The following is a 26,359-nucleotide window of genomic DNA, read 5'->3' on the forward strand; positions in this document are numbered from 1 at the left end:
TGTTTAAATAAATGTTTTATGAATAATTGAATCAGATGATGATATTGACAGGAATGGATTTATTGGCGCTAATGTGTCGTGTTAATGTCATCCACAGCTGGTCTTTCGGTGTGGTTCTATTTGAGTTGGTGACCTTGGGAGGAACGCCCTACCCTACAGTGGACATGCATGACCTGCTCCGCCTTCTACGGCTGGGATACAGGATGGAGAAGCCACCCAACTGCTCCTGGAAACTGTAAGTATCTATGGGGGCAGGGCTTGTCTGTCTTTACCAAACAGCTGTAGTGACAATATGGAGTTGGGGTTAGGGAGGAGGGATGGCAGGACTGGTCTGTTGTCTCCACCAATCAGCTGCACTTACATCCTATGGAATATATGGGCATTAATAAACCTGTAAAAGCAACGTGGTTGCAAGAACAAATTTGTTATATATAAAGATAAGATTGGTCTCATCTTACCTGGTAAAGCATAGACTTCATTAGATCCATCTCAAAATGCAAATGTCTTTCTATTTTAGCAAATTGCTTCTTAAATACTGGATAGTCTCTTGAGTGAATGTAAAGTGTTGTCCATCTATTGGACACAGCAGATAGCAAATACACAAGGTGGATATGATTAATAGTTAATTCTCAAGTCAGGAGGTCTCAGCAGAGAAATAGTTATATCAAAACTGAAACGAGAAATCGGTAAAAGTTTTAGACATGAAAGGCAGAACATTTCCACTGCCACAGCATAGGTCAAACATGAAATCAACATTTGCTAGAAATTAGTTGTGTAATAAAATAAATATCAAATTGCTAATTAACTCCAGTCCAAATATATTTGGCCTTTTGCCTGGTGCATCATATACATTTAAAGATTTCCACCGCAAGTTCACTAAGAGATATTTGTGTGATATGATAGAGTGCAAGTCACTTGTTTTGTATGAAATAAGTCCTCAAATGAATAGCACATGGAGTTTTTCATGTACAAGGTTAAAAAACAAGTATGGTTCTCATAAAAAAAATTAAGTGTAATTGTTTCATTGAGCCATCTGCCTCTCCTAAATAGCAGGGAGAGTAAAACAGCTGAGTTGAAGCCAAGAAACATTAAGGGGAGACAAATCAGACCTAGACTTTTAACTAGGTCACTGTTACTTAAGAATGAATAAGGATGAAGGGGTCAAGAGGTCAGTTGATCTTATAGAGAGGAGAAGGGTGTGGGATAGGGAAGGAAGGCAATTGAAGATCCTTAATGTTAAGATCCTTGCTGATTAGGTGATGCTGAGACCACAGCAATGCTCTAAAAAGACTTGTCAATTGAAGCATTCATTTAAAGACCTAACAACAACATGTTAATAAGATACTGAACTCAATAAGTCTGGTTAACATTAGTATTATTAGTTTATGGGAGAGCATTGGTTTACAACAGGATGGAATCAGCACTTATAGGAAATAATAGATGGGAAATGTTATTGAACTTTGAAAACAGTTAACAGTGTAATGAAATCAGTTAATCAGTGAGGTTGGTGAAATAAGGGAACCAGTCCACAATCTGATGAAATCAGTTAATCAGTGAGGTTGGTGAAATAAGGGAACCAGTCCACAATCTGATGAAATCAGTTGATCTGTAAGGTTGGTGAAATAAGGGAACCTGTCCACAATCTGATGAAATCAGTTGATCTGTAAGGTTGGTGAAATAAGGGAACCAGTCCACAATCTGATAAAATCAGTTAATCAGTGAGGCTGGTGAAATAAGGGAACCCGTCCACAATCTGATGAAATCAGTTAATCAGTGAGGCTGGTGAAATAAGGGAACCCGTCCACAATCTGATGAAATCAGTTAATCAGTGAGGTTGGTGAAATAAGGGAACCAGTCCACAATCTGATGAAATCAGTTAATCAGTGAGGTTGGTGAAATAAGGGAACCAGTCCACAATCTGATGAAATCAGTTAGTCTAGAGAGTAAGAGAAATTACGAAACCATTTCATAGTCTGATGAAATCAATAGGTCCATTGTGTGTTACTTTAATGGATCCAGAAAACCTGTTTACAGCCTAATAAGATGATATCAATGAACTCAGGTCAGTTCTTAAACTGTATGGTGAATGTAACACATACATCAAACAAGAAAAAAACCTGAGTGAAAATTTTGCTCATCTGTGCATTTCATATGACAATTTTGAACTGAACACACTGTTGTAGAGATGTGTGTTTAACCTCAGTATGATGTCTTAATGGACAGCTTGGTTTTAATATTGTAGTGTGCTGTACATGTATACTCAAGGTAAATAACTGCAACAATTCTACTGCAATTTTCTGCTTTGATTCACATGCATAACTTTTAACTTTCCAAAAGGTTAAAATGATACTTAAAGATTCTTTTTTTTCTTCTATAACTATCGCTCTACCATAAACCTTGAATGGAACTGGTGTTTGCTCTGATACAGACTAGTTGTGTTGTAGTTTTATGTCTATGTAATGTATGTAAGGAGACGATGTACAAGTATTGAATTAAACCTAATCTTGTGTTCAAGATTTGGCAATAAATATCTTTTAACTTAAACTAACTTTCCCAGGACCATTTTAATGTATATTTGAAAAACATAAAGTAAATCTGAAGGTTTTCATTACATTTTGTAACTGGATTTTAATTGATACAGATCAGTTAACTAGCTTCTATTTCTACACTCCTCATCAATGTGGTAGTTAAAGTAAGTGATAGTTAGTCATAGATAGGTTTTGGGAGACGTAGAATATGTAATTTGTTATAAATTTCTTTTGAAACGTTAAGGTAATTTTGATAAAACTTTATCATCCCAGCAGTGGTGATGTAGCCATGGTTAGTCATAATATCTCTGTAATATTCCAGTTCAGATGAAAAAGAAGTTATGGTTGGACAAGTGGTTGTTTTATTATACCATTACTGGCTTTAACGTGGTTTTGATTTAAGCATACATTTGCATAACTACAAAAAGTGTGAAGATCAGCAGTCATTCTGGAACAGTGATGTCTTGTCTCACATTGTCATTTAAATATGATGTAAGTTTTGATGAAGTTCTTTTCTTTTAAATATGTAATGAAAAGAAAATTTACTAGATTTCAATTGACATATATATACTTGGGTCCAATTATAGAATACATGTCTACCAATATATGTCATTCTTGTGAAATATCTTTGATCCTCTTTAGGTATCATTAGAGTGTCTATTTCCATGTCAAGTTGTAGTTAATCAAATGTAATCTGTAGTTAAAAAAAATGAAGAAGTTTGTGTTGTACATGATTTTTGTGAACTTTATAGATATTTTTAAGATGTTTTCTGGTGGTGTATTCTTTATAATATTACATACTTATGAAATGTTTGGTGGTTGTTGGCAGTTTGTCTAAGGAGACAGCTATACAGATGTGTGGGATTTTGATACATGTAATTTTTGTGATGAATGCCAATGAGAGTTAAGTGTATACTGTGTAGACCACTTAATTACACACATTATTTCTGTATCTACTGATGGGATCAGGCAGGATAGTGCTGCCAGGCGCTGGCACTTGGTCAAGCTGAGGTCCAGTTCCATCACAGATATAGTGCAAAAGTCCTTCAAGATTTCTCAAAATAAAGATGAAGGCCTAAGCTTTGGCACATGATATCTAGCGTCAAATAGACAGTAATTATACAAAAAGTGAGCATAAAACAGCAAGCATGTAAATATATAGAGATAAAGAATCACAAGTCTCAGATGTGTGCAAGTATCATTGCTATGGTAGTAGTGTTTTCTCCACTGCTTAATCAAACATGTCAGAACCAAGGAGTGATTCTTCTGAACATACATTTAATGTAATTCATTCGCCAATTTTGTTGGTGTCTGAGGGAAGTACAGGTGTTGTGAGAGCAAGCTCCCCGGCATAGGCTACTCCTGCTTGTCAGTGTCAAATATTGTATGAATATTTAATAACGCCTGACTTTGTGGCTAAGATGGCTGTCTGATAGTGTGGAGGAAGAAAAATGATTGAATTCAGGTGTTAGTTAGCTAAGAGAAACCTCTCACTTGTTCCCCACTACTGAGTAGAAGTCTTTGAAATTCAACATAGGAGACATTCCTTAGAAGCTTTTATTGCCATTGGCTCTGATTTTGAAAAATGTTTCACTTTGACAGATTATTTTTATTATTTGTTAGAAATTTCTACATATTTTGTCATCCTTGCCAGTGATTCATATACCTGCCAGAGATGACTATGTAATGTGGAGTAAACAATGGGGCCATAGGGAATACATTACACAGCCCAGTACAGAGGGTGTGGAGTCCACCCTACAAGAGACCCTGTCTCAGTTGGTCATCATTGAGACCTCCATCTCAAAATCTCTTCTCCTATCTAAGCTTCTAATTATTTCTGTAGTGTGTACAACCTTCTGCTGACAAAGTACTTGTTTGACAGAGCTCTATAATAGATACTGGAATGTGTTGGTCTGTGGTCTGTTTGACTTTTAACACCATTCTTCATTGTTATAAATCACCCTTTAACAGGACTATAAAACCTTATTATTATTATAAATAGTCTTGTATGCAAACTCAGTGCAAAATCCCTACCTATGGGAAGACTATCAAAGATGATAAATCTTCTATAAATTCTTTGAAATTTGGGATAATTTTCCTTGAGTCTATTTCCATTGAACAGTATTCTTTTGATTTATCTAGTGGTTGATTTTGATTGCTGTAGAATGGTGTTTGCCGACAGACCACCATGACTGGGGGGTTAGAGGGTATACTTGACTGAGGGGTTAGAGGGTATACTTGACGGAGGGGTTAGAGGGTACTGCCACTCAAACATTGGGGAGCTGATTGAATGTTCACGCTAGAAATCAGCCACTTCCTGTAGCAGAGAATTTTGTACACACGGATCAGACACTCGGTACACTTGCTTTCAGTTTTAATATTCCTCCATTACTGTTTTGATGAAATGAAACACGTCTCTGCAACCTCACATAATTGGGCGATGCACAGAGATGTGACCTTTGACTAAAGGTCATGCATCAGGAATTTGTCAAAGTGTTTGGTGAAGATGAGACGGATACAAAGTATATGGGCTGTTGGAAATGCTCCATTAGTTTTATAAAGTGTAAATGTGTTAGAACACTTTGGACATGTTTTTATTTATTTCAGGAATTATTCCTGATTACATCCAAGTAGATACTAAAACAACATTATGAACATCACAGGATGAACACTTCATTAAAATTTAAAAGAAAAATTAATAGCAACTGGTTCAACTAAACTTTTGGAGTTCTAGCAAAAGCTGTATGTATGATAATTTTGTGAGAGGGAGAGAGAAGGAGAATTGAGGTTTGTTTCCAAGTTGAAATAGCTCATTATAAATATACATCAGATCGTTGTATAAGATAGTGAATCAATACAAATTAAAACTTGTTTAATTCCATACTAATTGGTTTGGTGCCATAAACTACACATATTGATAGCACAAGAAGACATTCAAGTCCTTGTTAGGACATGTCTGTCCTTATATTCCTGGTCGCATGATTTCCTTGCCCACACAGTCTTGCTGTGACAGTTGTCTTAGTTGTCCATGGTCATGTCTTGACAACTATCTAGTCCAATGTCATGCAGTAGCAATTTTCTCCTCCAAAATCATGCATGTTTTGACAGTTTGTTCCATTCTATCGGTAAGTGGACTTTTCTTCAGTGGTGGTCACCTTTACCATAATAGGTCCATGTCACAATCTAAATAGTTGTTTAGGGAATCATGTACAACTTGTATAGAGTATTATAGGAAAGAGAAGAAATGTTGAGGAGGAAGAAAGAATAGGTTGAGGAAGAAATAAGGATGAAAAGGAGTGAAGAGAAGATGGAAGAGAAAACAGAAATGAATGAACCAAAAGAGAAGCTGTGAAGATGTAAAGATTGACTAAGGAAAGAAAAGTGCAGTGAAAGATAGAAAAGGGATGGTAAACAAAGGAGAGAGGAGGGAGGGATAAAACATTAAGGGGTAGCAGCCATATTTTTCATATTAAATTGAAATCAACTGCACTCTAACCTGTGTTAGATATATGTGTCTGCACTTTGACATTGCAACCTTTCCAGATGTTGGGGTGTGATTCATGCTCATCATTTTACCTTCCAGTAGTCCACTTATTTACCACTTAAGTGGTACACGATGAATCAAAGACAGCACTCTAATCAGACTAATTGGTGATTATATCTGTGATTCACACACTTGTGACACAATTTCAATTTCTCACTCATATAGACGTAATTTTTATATACCAGTTTGTATAATGACTACATTCACCAGCTCACCTTCTCTTTGGTTACATTTGTTGTCAAAGGCTTTAAGTTGGTGAGATAGTATGGACAAAATCCAATAAATGTGGAGTGGACAGATTTCATTTGTTCCCAGAAAGTTTTTGTCAAAGTGGAAAGGATGAAAGATCAAATTATCATATGCTTGTCTGAGCCACAACTTCCTTCCTCATTGATGTATCGCTCATTAATGTATGGTATATCATAAACTTCAAGGTCTTCAATCCATGGGCAAGGCAATAGCAAGGGAGAGCGATTTTGTTTATGGTAAGGTGGAAGATCTGTAAGGAAGGGTAACAATGTGTGTAGGGCAGGGTGATAATGTGTATATTTGGCAGGGTGTCAACGTGTAGGTGTTTGGAGTTCACGTAGAGTGTGACAGAGAATGGTGATGTCTGATAGAGAAGAGGATGATCACGTGTCTCACAAGGGCAGTCACGGGGGAAGATGATAATGTACACTTAGTCATAACTTGGGGGACCAGCAATTTCAGTGTAAAAATTTTGATTAAAGCTAATTTTTCCTTTTTATAAAAACAAACCTTGTCATTTTCCTTTGAGTGTCTCCTTTTGTTTTTGGTACAGTATGCCATCAAGTGACACACCCAACTTAATGGTAACCCAGGTTAAACTGGGTACCCAGTACAAAATATAAGATTGCTTTGCCACCTATAGCTTCGTTTGCACATGTATTACTAATATATTATACACACACTCGTATTGAATTTAAGATGACATGTCGAAAATTGACCAATGCTGAAATAGCAAGCTTTTGGAATGGTTCAAGGTGGTATAACATACAAGCAAGTAGCTGCGTGCTTTAATGTTGGCCATTCTTTTATTTCTCAGTGAATTCAGCACCTGAACCAAACTTATTTTAAGATGTGTTGACACGTGCCCCAGGTCTGACAGACCTTGAAAGCCTACAGATACAGAAATGAACTTCTGTGTAGACAGGCAAGACAACAAGCTCATTCACCACTGCAAACAGGCTCAGAGGACTGTGGTACATCATTGTTCACATTAGCTGATGTGCTGTCAACAATAGGCAACTTCACTCTCGTCAACCAGTAAAACATACTCTTATGACTAGGAAGCACATACAAACAAGGCTGTGATGGGCATATGACCATTGGACCTGGAGTATTAGGTCTTGGTGAAGATTCCTCCTATCTAATAAAAGCCAACAGGCAGGGTTTGTTTTTAAAACCAATCAGAACCACTTTTTGGGCACAACATCATTAAGAAGTGTCGGTGTTACAATTTGCAGGTTCTTGCCTTTGAATGGTAAGTTTGAATTGTCCTTAATGGAACTTCAAATGAGCAGAAGTACCATGGTCAGATGCTTTGACTTTAAGTTGTTCTGCACTTTGATGCTCATCCATTGACAGATCAGCCTATCCTAAAAGATGACATTGCCAAACCACAGAGTCAGACAAGTGCAAGACTGTCTTTAAAAAGAAGTAATACAGACTATTCCGTGGCCTGCAATAGCACCAGATATGAACCCAAATGAGCATTTGTGGGACTGGATCAGACAAAAAGTCAATGTATGGGATTCAAAATAGCAAACTATTGGAGGGGACAGACACAAGATTTGTACAAGAAGCAATGTATTTATACCCAGAATAGACATTTTCATACCCAGTAGAAGTCTTCGATTAAACCTTCCTGATCAAGTAACATGCTTTATTGATTTGATGATCTAACTGTAAATAAGAGACAGTTAAAGTCCTACATTTTTCTGGACTTTGTGAGTGCCTTTTTAAGCACGTTTTTCTAATATGATACAGCTCTTCCAATTTTCTTTTCCTATTGGCTGTGTATAGTTTCACTATAAAAATTCCTCTATTTTTTTTATAAACAAAATGAAGCCAAATCTAAGATATGAGAGGTCCCTAACTTATTGCAAAATATATTTGTGTCATATGAGAGGATGACGGTGTCTTACGGTTTAACGATGGTGTTTGTCCTCGGGGATACAAAATGTTGTGTGTCTCTCAGGGAAGAATGATGGTGTGTCTCTCAGGAGAGGAAGATTATGTGTCTTAAGAGAGGATGACAGTATCTCTCATGGGTGGTTGACAATTTTGACAGTGTGTCTCTCAGGGATGGATGAGCATGTATTTTAGGAGAGGATGATGCTATCGCTGGGGAGGATAATAATGTTTTTTTATTGGAAGATAGTGTATCTCTTGGGGAGGATGATTTAGGGGAGGATAACAGTGTGTCTCTTGGAGGAAGGATGATCATGTATTTTAGGGAAGGATAAGAGTATGTCTCTTGGGGGAAGGATGGTCATGTATTTTAGGGGAGGATAACAGTGTGTCTCTTGGGGGAAGGATGATCATGTATTTACGAGGAGGATAACAGTGTGTCTCTCAGGGGAGGATGATCATGTATTTATGAGGAGGATAAGAGTGTGTCTCTTGGGGGAAGGATGATCATGTGTTCTAGAGGAGGATAAGAGTGTGTCTCTTGGGGGAGGATGATAATGTGTTTTAGAGGAGGATAAGAGTGTCTCTTGGGGGAGGATGATAATGTGTTTTAGAGGAGGATAAGAGTGTCTCTTGGGGGAGGATGATCATGTATTTTAGGGGAAAATGCAGTGTATCTGTGAGGTGATCAAGATAAGGATGATGTTTCTCAGACCAAGATGACAGTTTGTGTGTCAGCAAAGGTTAACAATTCGTGTCTCAGTGAATCTGACTGTGGTGTCTTATAGCAGAGAGTGGTTTTATGAGCCTTCGAAGGATTTGTCATTAAGGAAGGATTAGAATACGCTGTAAGGGAACTCGGTGGTTGTTCATGTATGTAAGTATATGTGAAGGAAGAAGGAGAACATAGGAGGTTTACTGTGCCTCTAACTCCATGTGTGTGTGTTTAAACACTTGCATAAAGAGGTGTTGACATGGAGAGGTGTCTGACAGCTGCTGCTCTCATGTCTGGACATTGGCTGTTATTACCCATCACCACCTATTTCCTGTGATAGCTGTGATAACACCACTACAGATCCATACCATGCCTTCTCACTGTATTTTTAGTTTTCCTTGATGAAAGAAACATTTAACATGGCATGTTTTTCTGTGTGTAAATAGATTGATAAAGACAAACAAGTTATGTGTGAGGTAGAGTAACGAGTGCTGTCCATTCAGTAGTGAAGCTGGGACACAGAGCAGGTTGGGTGGTATACATGGCGAGTTACACAGGATTAATGAGCAGCTGATAGGCTGTCCCATCTCACACTGACTTCCATTGATATACTGATAGATCACAAACATATTTCCAGAAAGCTGCATTGACATCAATGACCCTTACATATAAACAACCTTGTTATACTGTGTAACCTCTATGGAAGAGTTGGGTGTTTTAAGGAGAATATTCATTAGTTGACAGCGATGATTTCTCCTGGCCAAATTTTGATGATCTTTCTTTGTGTTTATCTGTTAGGGAGCAATATGGTGAGTGTTGTTTCTATCTATCGAGGAAAGGGTTATGGATGTCGGTTACAATGTTTTGACTAAAGGTACCTTGTGTTATTATGCACCACTACAAGTTTGGTGGCAGATTATATAATTCTGTTACAGACATAAAAACTTCCTGTCTCACTTTTATAATTACATGTACATGAAAAGTGTGTTACCTATTTTACTGTTGTATTAAGTGATTTATAGTCCATCAAGAATGACCTGTCACATTGAACTTTACCTTAAATATTCAGGTAGGACAATTACATTTATTTCTCAGGTATTCCCACCTGTTATTTGCACAGAGTACTGATACGTCATCTGTTTCACTTAAATCTATGTATACCTATACTTCCTATATGGATATAGATTCATCTTTAATCAGTATGATAATGAGAGGTGAACGTGACAGGTAATTCTGCAGACTTTCCCTACAGTTCATTTTTTTTCAAATTAAGTGACTAATGTGCTCAATTTCACCATTATATATGTGTATCAAGTGTTTCACCTGTAGTATTTTACTTAAAATAATTGTATCGAGTGACTCACCTACACCTCGCAAGATGTTCGTCAGTGAGACAATACCCGGACATGGGAGGAGTCGCGGATATGAAAAACCTGTCAACCAACCAACCAACAACTCACCTGCACTATTTCACTCTTATATATGTGTATTGAATATTTCACCTGCAATATTTTACCTTTATATACATGTATTGAGTGATGCACCTGCAGTATTTCACCATTATATACATGTATCGAGCTTCAGTATTTCACCGTTATATACGTGTATCTAGCTTCAGTATTTCACCGTTATATATGTGTATCTAGCTTCAGTATTTCACCGTTATATACGTGTATCTAGCTTCAGTATTTCACCGTTATCTACGTGTATCGAGCTTCAGTATTTCACTGTTATATACGTGTATCTAGCTTCAGTATGTCACCGTTATATACGTGTATCTAGCTTCAGTATTTCACCATTACATACGTGTATTGAGCTTCAATATTTCACCGTTATATATGTGTATCATGTTACTTGAGTTGTTAAGCTACAGTTTTTTACTTTTCCAATAACTAATTTCTCCGCACTTTTTCATTGTCATAATTTCAAATCCTTCATTTTTGTGAAGAATTGGATTTATGATTGTTGATTTTGTAGGTACGTTTTATCAGTGAATTCATGTCTACAAAACGATTAACAATTGAAGATTGACACAAAGTAAAGATGGATTTAGTAAGTATCAATGATATAAAGTGCCTACAAAATACTCATTTTATGAAACTTTAAGATATGATATCTAGGGAAAATGTAGGATTTTACAATGTTAAGTGAAATGCCTGCGGGTTTTCGCTGTTGTGTTTAGCAATTATCTGCAGTCCATCAAGCATGTAGAAATCATTTAGTATGATTTCCTTGCAGTTTTTCACTGTTGTATTTAGCAAGTTACCTCTGCAGTCCATCAAACTTGTAGTAGTTGTTTAGTATGACCTGCCTATAATTATCTACAGTTGCATTAAGTGATAATCTCCATGCAGTTTTCACTTGTGGCGTTCATTAAAAAGACATGCGATATTGCGAACAACATTTTTATTAGAATTTTTGCACCAAGCTGAATGAGATTGACATGTAAGTAGATAAATCATGATTGTTTCATATTCCAAAAGGTGGGATGATATGGTTATTTTCTGCTGTAGTGAATATCTGATCTGTCCTTGGCTATAGATTGGTGATGAAAAGTTGGTAATGTTGCCTTGGAAACACCAGATTTGTATGATTTAGTGTTCAAAAAGGATTAAGCATCTGTTTAGGAGCAGTCTCGAGCTTACAATATCTCTGTGAATCTGTTTACATTGAGATCAAACAACCATTATTGAGGATTATCACAGTGCCTTTTTCTCTGTATTTACCAATGAGAAGGTCCTTTTACCCAGGATCTTTCTTACACTAATTGACCAGAATTTAGAGCCAGCTCTGACTTATCTGCCACACTAATACCCTATCATAGTATACATGTGAGGGATAAGGCTTTGCTCCCTCTCACTTTGAAATCATCTGTAGGGATGGAATGTCGAAAAATCTGCCTACAAAATACACCAAATTCTTTAATGTTTCCGATATACATTTGTGTGGGATTAAAAAAGCAACGCCTTGAATTATCAAGTTCACTCCTTATCTCTAAATGGATGCAAGATTATCTGTTGAATAAGGGATGTCTGTATGTGTGTGTTGGATTAGGGACGTCTATATGTGTGTGTTGGATTAGGGAGGTCTATATGTATGTGTTGGATTAGTGAGGTCTTTATGTATGTGTTGGATTAGGGAGGTCTGTAAGTATGTGTTGGATTAGGGAGGTCTGTATATAGTTGTTGGATTAGGGAGGTCTGTATGTATGTGTTGGATTAGGGAGGTCTGTATGTATGTGTTGGATTAGGGAGGTCTGTATGTATGTGTTTGATTAGGGAGGTCTATATGTGTGTGTTGGATTAGGGAGGTCTGTATGTGTGTGTTGGATTAGGGAGGTCTGTATGTATGTGTTGGACTAGGGAGGTCTGTATGTATGTGTTTGATTAGGGAGGTCTATATGTGTGTGTTGGATTAGGGAGGTCTGTATGTGTGTGTTGGATTAGGGAGGTCTGTATGTATGTGTTGGATTAGGGAGGTCTGTATGTATGTGTTGGATTAGGGAGGTCTGTATGTATGTGTTGGACTAGAGAGGTCTGTATGTGTGTGTTGGATTAGGGAGGTCTGTATGTATGTGTTGGATTAGGGAGGTCTGTATGTATGTGTTGGATTAGGGAGGTCTGTATGTATGTGTTTAATTAGGGAGTCTGTATATATGTGTTGGATCAGGGAGGTATATAACACTCAGTAGGCAAATGTTTCAGTGGATGATAAACTTTGTAAAATTCATCAATGGTTCAGCATTTTTAGCCCATGTGGTGGGTCTTTCAAATCGCCTATCCATGGTCTGTCTGCTGGTCATTGTTTGGTCTGATCAGAAACACAAAATGTCTGACAAATGGCCATCACCGATTTTGTCTATGAAAGTTTGTTATTACTTTTTAATTACAGGAGGCATCCTTCTCATATTTCAGAATTAGATACCCCATGGTTGCTAGTTGATTTTGGGACTGATCAGAAAAGCAAAATGGCTGAAAGGTGGCCATCTTGGACTTTGACAATGAAAGATTGTTATGGCAATGTTTTGAGAATCACTCAATGGATCTTTCTCAAATTTTGTACATAAGTTCCCATGGGTCCCTAGTTGTGGCTGTTTGATTTTTGGACTGATCAGAAAAAGCAAAATAACTGACAGGTAGACATCTTATATTTGGCAGTCAAAGAATATTATCGCGATTTCTTCAGGGAATTTTCAAATTTTACATAATCAAGAGGAAAAACAGGGAAAAAAAGGAAAAAGAAGAGAAAAAGTTGAACTTCCTCAAAATAAAGATCACATAATGGTGGTGCTTAGATCCTCCTGACTTTTTGTTTTTTGTTTTAGCAAATTGTCAGCTATGTTCAGCATTTCTTTTTGAATGATCTACTTACAAACAAGGGGAGTTCAATAGCTCTGCATATTGGATGTGTGCAGCCTACATTTGGTGCTATCAGTGAACTTTATGTCCCAATGTACTTGTTGACCCTGAACTATAGCAGGTGACATGGGTCAGTACTCTTAAGAACACCGATAACATCTTCACAAAGGTATCTCACAAGATTGCATCTCAAACATTATAGATATCAGGTCATACATACAGATATTTAAACCAAGTAGCAAACATTAAGTAAGGTTTACTGGGTGTTGTTTGGGCTAACTGGTACAATGGACAGTATCCTCAATGTCTGTCTAATGTTGGGAGTTGTCTGATTTAAGCAAGTGTCACTCATCAACAGGTTTTATATATAAACAAGTGTTTTTATTGCTTTGAATACATGTCAGGTAATTGTCTGTTATAAACAAGTGTCATTATTCAACAGGTTTCCTTTATAGACATTTGCCCTTGATTGCATAAGCATGTCCTGCCACAGACCGAAGGGTCGCTAGTTTGAACCCTGCCACGTGCAGTGAATCTTTCATTGCTCCTTCGTATTACACATACATGTATACTGTTAAATGCTAGCATAGATTGGGCAACCAGTGGAGTCCCACACAAATATGCTATTTAACTGTGCTCTGAAACGGTACCTGTTTATACATCATTCTTAAGGCAACAAGTCAAGATCATGAACTCCTGGTTAAGTAAACAGGTAAACACAGAGGTAGAATTCTTTGTATCATTACTAACAGGAATGGTTTGAGAATGATTCAGTTATTGTGTCTGTTTCTTATATCTCTTTTGACTGGGTTGATTCCTCAGAAATAAGTTAAGATTCCTAAAATGCTTCTCTTACATGGAAAAGATATGTAATTTGCTTTTTTGACTACATATTGGTATGTTTATAGTGATGAAAACATCAGCTGAAACTTGCCCCCAGCTAGAACAATAAAAGGTAGAACAATGTGTGTATAGGTACCTGCACTCATTGTATAGTAACAAAACCATCCTCTTCTCAACTATCCCAGCAATGCATGCTTCCTGCAATTTAATGTCGGCAGAATTAACCTGCCCGTCAGGAGAAACCACTAACTCCGCGTGGACAATTTGCCAGAGCTGCCCATAAAACAGTACATAATCTTTTGTCTGTATACACAAGTGTTTTACTTAAAACAAAGCCCAACAGCTTTGTCTTCAAGTGCAGTCTTTGAATTAGCATTTTTCTCAGCATCAAAACGTGAGCCTCACTTTTGGTAATTAGAGGATGAGAAGTGAGGAGGATAGGCTTCAAAAAGGTCACATCAGTAATCAAACAATATCACCCATAGAGATACATTACTGCTAATATAAACCTCAATTACGCATTGTTTATCTTCATCAGATCGCGTTTGATAACTCGAAATCATGGCTTCTCAGACGTAAGAATGACGAAAGTGTCATAATGTGATCAAGAGCAAAAAAGAATTGCTTGTATTGCTATGTTGTAGGTGTTTAATAAGGAGAAATATTTGAGATAGAGATCACAGTCAGAGATGTAGGAGTTCAACTGTGTGTGGAGTCAGGGTACAAGTCGTGGGTGTTATGGTATGAGTCTAAGATGTATGAGTTTGACTGTGTGTGGTGTCAGGGTACAAGTTGTGGTTGTTATGGTATGAGTCTGAGATGTATGAGATCGACTGTGTGTGGAGTCAGGGTACAAGTCATAGGTGTTACAGTATGAGTCGAGAAGTAAAAGTTGGACTGGTAAGGAGTCGGGGTACAAGTCGCAAGACTATGAGTGAGACTGTGGGTGAAGCTTCTATCACATTGTGAAGTGTTTACTGTGGTGTCATTGAACACCTGCAACCTTCAGTGTGAATCTTGAGACCTCTAGACACGCTCAATGGTGCAGTCAAAATGAGGCAGAGCGATTTATAGTGCCGTTTTAAATCATTAATTGTTATTGTCAGTTGTATTGGAATTAAACATTGAATCTTTTCATCAAAGCAAAACTCAATTTGAAACTGATAAATGCATTCATTTGTGAGGGACAATATGTTTGTATGGGTGGGACTGAAGCAGGGCTGTACTCTGTGTGTTGACAGAGGGCAGTGTGTTTGTATGTTTGCAGGGTAGTGTCAACAAGACAGGCCCTTAACTCCTCATTCATCCATTGTTGTAGGGTCTTCAGCAACACTTGACCTCCATCAAATGGTGATTTGTCAGTTCATTTTATTCGGGTTTTAAGATTATAATGTGACATGATTGAATTGGGACAAGTCTGTGAGTGTGTGAAGTGTCACTAAGGGGGAGAAGTTGATAAGAATGTAAAGGGGTACCACACAGCAAAACTACCTCAACCAGTACCACAACAACTACCACACAGCAACACTACCTCAACCAGTACCACAACAACTACCACACAGCAACACTACCTCAACCAGTACCACAACAACTACCACACAGCAACACTACCTCTACCACACAGCAACACTACCTCAACCAGTACCACAACAACTACCACACAGCAACACTACCACAACCAGTACCACAACAACTACCACACAGCAACACTACCTCAACCAGTACCACAACAACTACCACACAGCAACACTACCACAACCATTACCACAACAACTACCACACAGCAACACTACCTCAACCAGTACCACAACAACTACCACACAGCAACACTACCACAACCAGTACCACAACAACTACCACACAGCAACATCAACCAGTACCACAACAACTACCACACAGCAACATCAACCAGTACCACAACAACTACCACACAGCAACATCAACCATTACCACAACAACTACCACACAACAACACTACCTCAACCATTACCACAACAACTACCACACAGCAACACTTCCTCAACCAGTACCACAACAACTAACACACAGCAACACTACCTCAACCATTACCACAACAACTACCACACAGCAACACTACCTCAACCAGTACCACAACAACTACCACACAGCAACACTACCTCAACCAGTACCACAACAACTACTAAACAGCAACACTACCTCAACCAGTACCACAACAATTACCACACAGCAACATCAACCATTACCACAACAACTACCACAAAGCAACACTACCTCAACCAGTACCACAACAACTACCACACAGCAACACTACCTCAACCAGTACCACAACAACTACCACACAGCAACACTACCTCAACCATTACCACAACAACTACCACACAGCAACACTACCTCAACCAGTACCACAACAACTACCACACAGCAACACTACCTCAACCATTACCACAACAACTACCCCACAGCAACACTACCTCAACCATTACCACAACAACTACCACACAGCAACATCAACCAGTACCACAACAACTACCACACAGCAACATCAACCAGTACCACAACAACTACCACACAACAACATCAACCAGTACCACAACAACTACCACACAGCAACATCAACCAGTACCACAACAACTACCACACAGCAACATCAACCAGTACCACAACTACCACACAGCAACACTACCTCAACCAGTACCACAACAACTACCACAAAGCAACACTACCTCAACCATTACCACAACAACTACCACAAAGCAACACTACCTCAACCAGTACCACAACAATTACCACACAGCAACATCAACCAGTACCACAACAACTACCACACAGGAACATCAACCATTACCACAACAACTACCACTCAGTAACACTACCTCAACCATTACCACAACAACTACCACACAGCAACACTTCCTCAACCAGTACCACAACAACTACCACACAGCAACACTACCTCAACCATTACCACAACAACTACCACACAACAACACTACCTCAACCAGTACCACAACAACTACCACACAGCAACACTACCTCAACCAGTACCACAACAACTACCAAACAGCAACACTACCTCAACCATTACCACAACAACTACCACAAAGCAACACTACCTCAACCATTACCACAACAACTACCCCACAGCAACATCAACCAGTACCACAACAACTACCACACAGCAACATCAACCAGTACCACAACAACTACCACACAACAACATCAACCAGTACCACAACAACTACCACACAACAACATCAACCAGTACCACAACAACTACCACACAGCAACACTACCTCAACCAGTACCACAACAACTACCACAAAGCAACACTACCTCAACCATTACCACAACAACTACCACACAGCAACATTACCTCAACCAGTACCACAACAATTACCACACAGCAACATCAACCAGTACCACAACAACTACCACACAGGAACATCAACCATTACCACAACAACTACCACACAGCAACACTACCTCAACCATTACCACAACAACTACCACACAGCAACACTTCCTCAACCAGTACCACAACAACTACCACACAGCAACACTACCTCAACCATTACCACAACTACCACACAACAACACTACCTCAACCAGTACCACAACAACTACCACACAGCAACACTACCTCAACCAGTACCACAACAACTACCACACAGCAACACTACCTCAACCAGTACCACAACAACTACCATACAGCAACATCAACCACTACCACAACAACTACCATACAGCAACACTACCTCAACCAGTACCACAACAACTACCACACAGCAACATCAACCAGTACCACAACAACTACCACACAGCAACACTACCTCAACCAGTACCACAACAACTACCACACAGCAACACTACCTTAACCAGTACCACACCAACTACCACACAGCAACACTACCTCAACCATTACCACACCAACTACCCCACAGCAACACTACCTTAACCATTACCACAACAACTACCACACAGCAACATCAACCAGTACCACAACAACTACCACACAGCAACATCAACCAGTACCACAACAACTACCACACAGCAACACTACCTCAACCATTACCACAACAACTACCACACAGCAATATCAATCAGTACCACAAAAAAATACCACACAGCAACACTACCTCAACCAGTACCACAAAAAAAAAATACCACACAGCAACACTACCTCAACCAGTACCACAAAAAAATACCACACAGCAACCATGCCACTATCAGTGCAACATCAACAGCCACACATCACTTGATCCTTCTCTCCCATATGTTTTTTTTTGTACAATATGCAATTGATGCTGTCTTTCTTTCTTTCTTTTTTTTCATTTTGAATGAATAGTATGCGTAATATTGTCTAAAGCAAAGAAGGAGAAAGTATATACAAAGTCTTCATTTATCTTAAGCCCCAATGAGATGCTTTATGATATGGGAAGATGGTTATTTTAACGGTGTGCTTTAAAACATCAATCATTTTTAGATATGGAAACATGTCCATTGTTTAGATAATACAAATTATTAATCCTGACTTAAGGCATGTGTTATTGATCACTGGTGATGCATGACAATTCAAATTCATACAGATACACCCTGTTAACATAACTCTACATCCTTGACACAAATATTTTGTTCATGTTTCATTTTATTGAAGATGAAATTTGAAATTTTGAAATTTGCTGTATGTGAAGTGTAACAAATCTTTGTAGACTTAGGTGATCTTGTTGGGAAGGTGTACCCTTGACTTAAAAGATAGATTTTTATATTGCTTTTGTGCTTTGTTTGCATTAGTCTCCAGTAAGACAGACTTATGATGGTTTCCTTGGTCAGACTGTATCGGTATTATTGTATTCTACAAGGACTTCATTTACTGAAATTTCAATTTATAACTTCATCGAGTATTTTCATGTCAAAAAGAAAGTTATTGCATCAGACCTGGGGACAATTTTAAGTATTGCATTAAATTATCCCTAAAACCACATGTGGCAGGTAATTCAACATTGTATGTCATTAACGAGACAATATGTCGCGATTTCTTTTGATTTCAGTGCATTTCCTTATACTTTTGATCGGGAAATATACAATATAATACATAGATGTGAAAGTGATAATTCATCGGGTCAGAAACAAACTTAAGTCGGGATTAAGATGAAGCTTTTTTGATTTCGTGAATGTCAGGCCTGTTTCAGTGATATACAAGTTGTGTCGATATATCTATTTGAACTCATATCAACAGAAAGAACGACATTAGTGATCTCCACATAGCTGTCTTTTGACAACAATATGTCATTAAGATGTCAGTGGGGAATTTCAGACATTCTGTGGTGAGTTTATGGGAGGTTTTCAATTCCTGAGACCTATGTAATCACAGGAGCAAGCTGTCCTTACAGTTACAAGGTGGAGCAAATGATGGAAAATAAGATGTTGACATAATTTTAATAAACAAGGAGAGAAAGATGATAAAAGTTTGCCTCCAATCACGTTAAGGAGTAAGTATGACATTTATATTAGTGTTAGGGTTTTCCTTCCTCCTTGTCCTCATTGAGTCTACAATGTGGACCTTTGATCACAACCAAATTGGATGTGTTTAGTCAGGGACGAACACATCGCACATGCTTCACATTCACACCTTGTCTGGTTCATATAATTACAAGTTCTCCTCAAGTATGTCGCTCCAAGATTAAAGACTTCCTACCAGCACATGGTTTGTCATCGGTAGCGAATTTGTGTCACGATAATTTTGGCTGCAAAGAAATGAGTATTTCCATGTTATATTCAAGGCTAAACCATTTCACCAGTTATGGGTTTATGACTAATGAAACATTGAAATGCCTGACAGAGTACATATATATCTGACTGTCAAGAAGTTGCAGGTTACCAATTATTGGTTTGTTATCTGTCTGATGAGTGTAGCAAACTAGGACAAAGTTTGGGGGTGTTTCAAAGGTAATTCTTATCAGATAGATAATTTACTGTACGTTATTGTTTAATATGTGAACATCAATGGATGTTATTATCTACTGGTAAATTTGTGTAAGGTGAACACTCCTTTGGCCGAGGAATTGATGTACAGTATATCCATGGGAGTTTCTATTTCATCTTTAGTGAAAAGAAATGGACAAATACAGACTTAAGTTACTGCTCTATCAAAATAAATTTACTCCCTCACATGTAATACCAGGTCATACTGATTACATTGTTTTCATTTGGTAGCCATAAAGCTACATTTCTGGTGCAGAATGACAATGTTTATGTAAATATAAACCTCCCTTGATGTAACACCATGAGTAATATGCTAAATGTAAAGGGTCATAATCAGTAGAAAAGCTTGAACAGTTCATTGGGAACCTGGTCAAGATGTTTTATGTAAATTCTAACTAGCCAAAGCTTATCTATACAGGTCAAAAGCATTAACTGTGAGACATAGGTCAATAGCATTAACTGTGAGACATAGGTCAATAGCATTAACTGTGAGACATAGGTCAATAGCATTAACTGTGAGACATAGGTCAATAGTATTAACTGCGAGACGTAGACAGGTCAATAGTGTTAACTGTGAGACATAGACAGGTCAATAGTGTTAACTGTGAGACAGACAGGTCAATAGTGTTAACTGTGAGACATAGACAGGTCAATAGCGTTAACTGTGAGACATAGGTCAATAGCATTAACTGTGAGACATAGGTCAATAGTATTAACTGCGAGACATAGACAGGTCAATAGTGTTAACTGTGAGACATAGACAGGTCAATAGTGTTAACTGTGAGACATAGACAGGTCAATAGTGTTAACTGTGAGACATAGACAGGTCAATAGTGTTAACTGTGAGACATAGACAGGTCAATAGTGTTAACTGTGAGACATAGACAGGTCAATAGTGTTAACTGTGAGACATAGACAGGTCAATAGTGTTAACTGTGAGACATAGACAGGTCAATAGTGTTAACTGTGAGACATAGACATGTCAATAGTGTTAACTGTGAGACATAGACAGGTCAATAGTGTTAACTGTGAGACATAGACAGGTCAATAGTGTTAACTGTGAGACATAGACATGTCAATAGTGTTAACTGTGAGACATAGACATGTCAATAGTGTTAACTGTGAGACATAGACTGGTCAATAGTGTTAACTGTGAGACATAGACGGGTAAATAGTGTTAACTGTGATACATAGACAGGTCAATAGTGTTAACTGTGAGACATAGACATGTCAATAGTGTTAACTGTGAGACATAGACATGTCAATAGTGTTAACTGTGAGACATAGACAGGTCAATAGTGTTAACTGTGAGACATAGACAGGTCAATAGTGTTAACTGTTAGACATAGACAGGTCAATAGTGTTAACTGTGAGACATAGACATGTCAATAGTGTTAACTGTCAATAGTGTGAGACACAGGTCAATAGTAGACAGGTCAATAGTGTTAACTGTGAGACATAGACAGGTCAATAGTGTTAACTGTGAGACATAGACAGGTCAATAGTGTTAACTGTGAGACATAGACATGTCAATAGTGTTAACTGTGAGACATAGACAGGTCAATAGTGTTAACTGTGAGACATAGACAGGTCAATAGTGTTAACTGTGAGACATAGACAGGTCAATAGTGTTAACTGTGAGACATAGACAGGTCAATAGTGTTAACTGTGAGACATAGACATGTCAATAGTGTTAACTGTGAGACATAGACAGGTCAATAGTGTTAACTGTGAGACATAGACAGGTCAATAGTGTTAACTGTGAGACATAGACATGTCAATAGTGTTAACTGAGACATAGACAGGTCAATAGTGTTAACTGTGAGACATAGACAGGTCAATAGTGTTAACTGTTAGACATAGACAGGTCAATAATGTTAACTGTGAGACATAGACATGTCAATAGTGTTAACTGTGAGACATAGACATGTCAATAGTGTTAACTGTGAGACATAGACAGGTCAATAGTGTTAACTGTGAGACATAGACGGGTCAATAGTGTTAACTGTGATACATAGACAGGTCAATAGTGTTAACTGTGAGACATAGACATGTCAATAGTGTTAACTGTGAGACATAGACAGGTCAATAGTGTTAACTGTGAGACATAGACTGGTCAATAGTGTTGACTGTGAGACATAGACAGGTCAATAGTGTTAACTGTGAGACATAGACAGGTCAATAGCATTAACTGTGAGACATAGACATGTCAATAGTGTTGACTGTGAGACAGACAGGTCAATAGTGTTAACTGTGAGACATAGACTGGTCAATAGTGTTGACTGTGAGACATAGACAGGTCAATAGTGTTGACTGTGAGACATAGACTGGTCAATAGTGTTGACTGTGAGACAGACAGGTCAATAGTGTTAAATGTGAGACATAGACATGTCAATAGTGTTAACTGTGAGACTCAATGGTCAAATGTTAATTTTATGTACAAGGTTTATATTTTTCAATTCTTATTTAGAACCATAAAGAATTGTTTTAAAAAGTTCAAATAAAAATTTTAAGAGATGCAATAAAATACATTCATTAACTGAGATTACAGATCAAACAATCCAAACTTTTAACCATTAACAGCTACATATTTTTTGTTACTGTGTGGTTTTTTGTTGGCTACTATGAGAAAGTAAGTGGCATGCCATTGGTTACATTTAAGTTCATAAACCATTCTCACCACCCACAGACCAGTGATAAATTAGACTTAGCCTCCAGTACAGATACTTATCTGTCCACTATTTCACTTCCCTTACAATCATTTGACAGATAGCCATCTTACCTGGTCCAGCAAAGCAATGTCAAAAAGGATTTGGTTGAATCCTCTTCAAGTACCAGTAATGCCCTTTATAGTGTGACCGTGAAATGGTGAGGTGATAATGGACCAGTAGGGGTGTGACAGCTTCTCTGTGGTCCTAATTTCCCAGTGACCATTTTCAGCCGGGACCCAGTTATTAACACCAACACCTGGCCAAATCACAGCTGAGGAGGCCATCTCCTACTTTCCTAATGATAAGAAATCACTCTATTATGATAGATAGGTAAGAAAGTGTTACAGCTAACTGTCCCATGATGATCAGCAATTGTGTTACAGCTGTGTGTCCACTGATGACCAGTAATGGTGTTACAGCTGTGTGTCCACTAATGACCAGTAATGGTCTCACAGCTGTGTGTCCCCTAATGACCAGTAATAGTCTTACAGCTGTGTGTCCCCTAATGACCAGTAATGGTGTTACAGCTGTGTGTCCACTAATCACCAGTAATAGTCTTACAGTTGTGTGTTCCCTAATGACCAGTAATAGTCTTACAGTTGTGTGTCCCCTAATGACCAGTAATGGTCTTACAGCTGTGTGTCCACTAATGACCAGTAATGGTGTTACAGCTGTGTGTCCACTAATGACCGGTAATGGTCTAACAGCTGTGTGTTCACTAATGACCGGTAATGGTGTTACAGGTGTGTGTCATAGTCCACTAATGACCGGTAATGGTCTAACAGCTGTGTGTCCGCTAATGACCAGTAATGTTCTTACAGCTGTGTGTCCACTAATGACCGGTAATGGTCTAACAGCTGTGTGTTCACTAATGACCGGTAATGGTGTTACAGGTGTGTGTCATAGTCCAATAATGACCAGTAACGGTCTTACAGCTGTGTGTCCACTAATGACCAGAAAGGTGTTACAGCTGTGTGTCCGCTAATGACCGGTAATGGTGTTACAGCTGTGTGTCCACTAATGACCGGTAATGGTCTAACAGCTATGTGTCCACTAATGACCAGTAATGGTCTTACAGCTGTGTGTCCACTAATGACCGGTAATAGTCTTACAGCTGTGTCTCCACTAATGACCAGTAATGGTGTTACAGCTGTGTGTCCACTAATGACCAGTAATGGTCTTACAGCTGTGTCTCCACTAATGACCGGTAATGGTCTCACAGCTGTGTGTCCCCTAATGACCAGTAATGGTGTTACAGCTGTGTGTCCCCTAATGACCAGTAATGGTCTTACAGCTGTGTCTCCACTAATGACCAGTAATGGTTTACAGGTGTGTGTCCACTAATGACCAGAAAGGTGTTACAGCTGTCTGTCCCCTAATCACCAGTAATGGTGTTACAGCTGTCTGTCCCCCTAATCACCAGTAATGGTGTTACATCTGTATGTCCACTAATGACCGGTAATAGTCTTACAGCTGTGTGTCCACTAATGACCGGTAATGGTCTAACAGCTGTGTGTCCACTAATGACCGGTAATGGTCTTACAGGTGTGTGTCATAGTCCACTAATGATCGGTAATGGTCTTACAGCTGTGTGTCCACTAATGACCAGTAATGGTTTACAGGTGTGTGTCCACTAATGACCAGAAAGGTGTCACAGCTGTCCGTCCCCCTAATCACCAGTAACGGTGTTACAGCTGTATTTCCCCTAATCACCAGTAATGGTGTTACAGCTGTCTGTCCCCCTAATCACCAGTAATGGTGTTACAGCTGTATGTCCACTAATCACCAGTAATGGTGTTACAGCTGACTGTCCACTAATGACCGGTAATGGTGTTACAGCTGTATGTCCACTAATCACCAGTAATGGTGTTACAGCTGACTGTCCACTAATGACCAGTAATGGTGTTACAGCTGTGTGTCCCCCTAATCACCAGTAATGGTGATAAAGCTGACTGTCCACTAATGACCAGTAATGGTGTTACAGCTGTATGTCCACTAATCACCAGTAATGGTGTTACAGCTGTATGTCCACTAATCACCAGTAATGGTGTTACAGCTGTGTGTCCCCCTAATCACCAGTAATGGTGATAAAGCTGACTGTCCACTAAGGACAGGAAAGTGGTACACACCTGTTTATCCACTAATGACAGGTTGGTAGTTGTTTGTAATGATGAAACACCAGATTGTTACTTAATGATAGATAAAGATTTGTTCAAAACCCACACACCAGTACTAGTTTTGAAAAAGATCAAATCCAGATTGGCCATTTCTCCCTTTTTAAACATTATGCTACCTGTGTTAGAGTAGCCGGTATTTTACCATTGACAAGTATTATCCATTCAAGGAGTCGTCTTTCTCACTCATTTACCTTCATTTTAGACTATTTTTAAGTTAGCTTAGCTTCATAAAAAAGTTTTTTTAATTATAAGCCAGCTATGACAGGTGCTCACTGGTATAATTAACAAATCCCATAATTAATTAGTATCATAGTAATAATATGAGATCACCACTGTTGTGACAAGTGCATGTCGGTTTGATTTACCTGTACAATTTACCTGTACAATTTACCTGTACAAAGCTGTGAGATCATTCAGAAGAGCTACATTAAGACTAAAATTTCTGAAATAACAGAAACAATTCCTTATTGAAGTGATTACACAGAAATGAAAGATTGACGACATTGAGGCTATTGATATATAGCTGTTATTATGTGATAACAGTTCTGTGTTACCAGACACCGTCATTAGTCAGACACCATTACGTACCTTTATTTCTGCAAGTTCTTTCTAAAGCTTCTAGTAAAGAAATTTATCTCATCTATTCTAGATCTAAGGTCTAGAAACTACAATGAATACTCTATAATTAAGGTTTTTTATATTTAAAAATTATTTAAAGATTAAATCATTTTGACTAATTGTATATATAGACATTAATATAGTATTATTTGAATGGTATCACAGCTGAATGGAAACCTGATGTATCATATCTGACTATGCTCTTGTTTTAGAGTCTTTTTTCAAATATATGTCATAGCATAGCATATTTTTAATGTTTTGTTTTATAATGATTATTGTGGTATTTCAAATGAGATGATTCACAAGTGCCGTTTGTTGAGTCTGATAGTCAGAATACCGGTGCCAAATGCCTTTTTTACCAAAATGTAATAATAGTTAAATGAAAAAATTGTCACATGTTGTCCCTAAAATGAAGAACTCAGAAACCTTGGATAGTTTACAGAGAAAAAGAATAGAACATACATGAAAGGTGACTTGATAGAGAGAGTGAAGTGCCAATGGTAGGATACAGTCATAATTAACATGAATTGTTAACATATACAAATACATTTACTTGGGGAAAACACTAAATTCCAAAGGCAGCATTTGCGGAATACCTTGAGATAATGATGAACTTATTTACAGAGTATATGGTAGAAAACTATCAACTTGTAAATTGACATAGCCGGCATTTTTCCTTGTGTAGTTCCACCACAGATGTTTATGGAGCATCTTTGGAAACTCATTGCAAGGTGGTATAATAGTTAT

The 26,359-nt window shown here is 38.1% G+C and overlaps 1 protein-coding gene across 1 annotated transcript in view; it reads left to right on the top strand.

Moving 5' to 3' along the window:
* The window catches only part of LOC132546348 (uncharacterized), a 104,950-nt gene that overhangs the window by 72,997 nt on the left and 5,594 nt on the right, over positions 1 to 26,359 (top strand). The window contains exon 23 of the mRNA XM_060210061.1: positions 98 to 235. Coding sequence (XP_060066044.1) covers positions 98 to 235 — 138 coding nt within the window. The remainder of the gene's footprint in view (positions 1 to 97; positions 236 to 26,359) is intronic.

The sequence above is a fragment of the Ylistrum balloti genome, unplaced genomic scaffold, assembly GCF_031769215.1.
Source record: "Ylistrum balloti isolate Yb309-2 unplaced genomic scaffold, AGI_CSIRO_Ybal_v1 Utg369886, whole genome shotgun sequence".
Taxonomy (NCBI): Eukaryota; Metazoa; Mollusca; class Bivalvia; order Pectinida; family Pectinidae; genus Ylistrum; species Ylistrum balloti.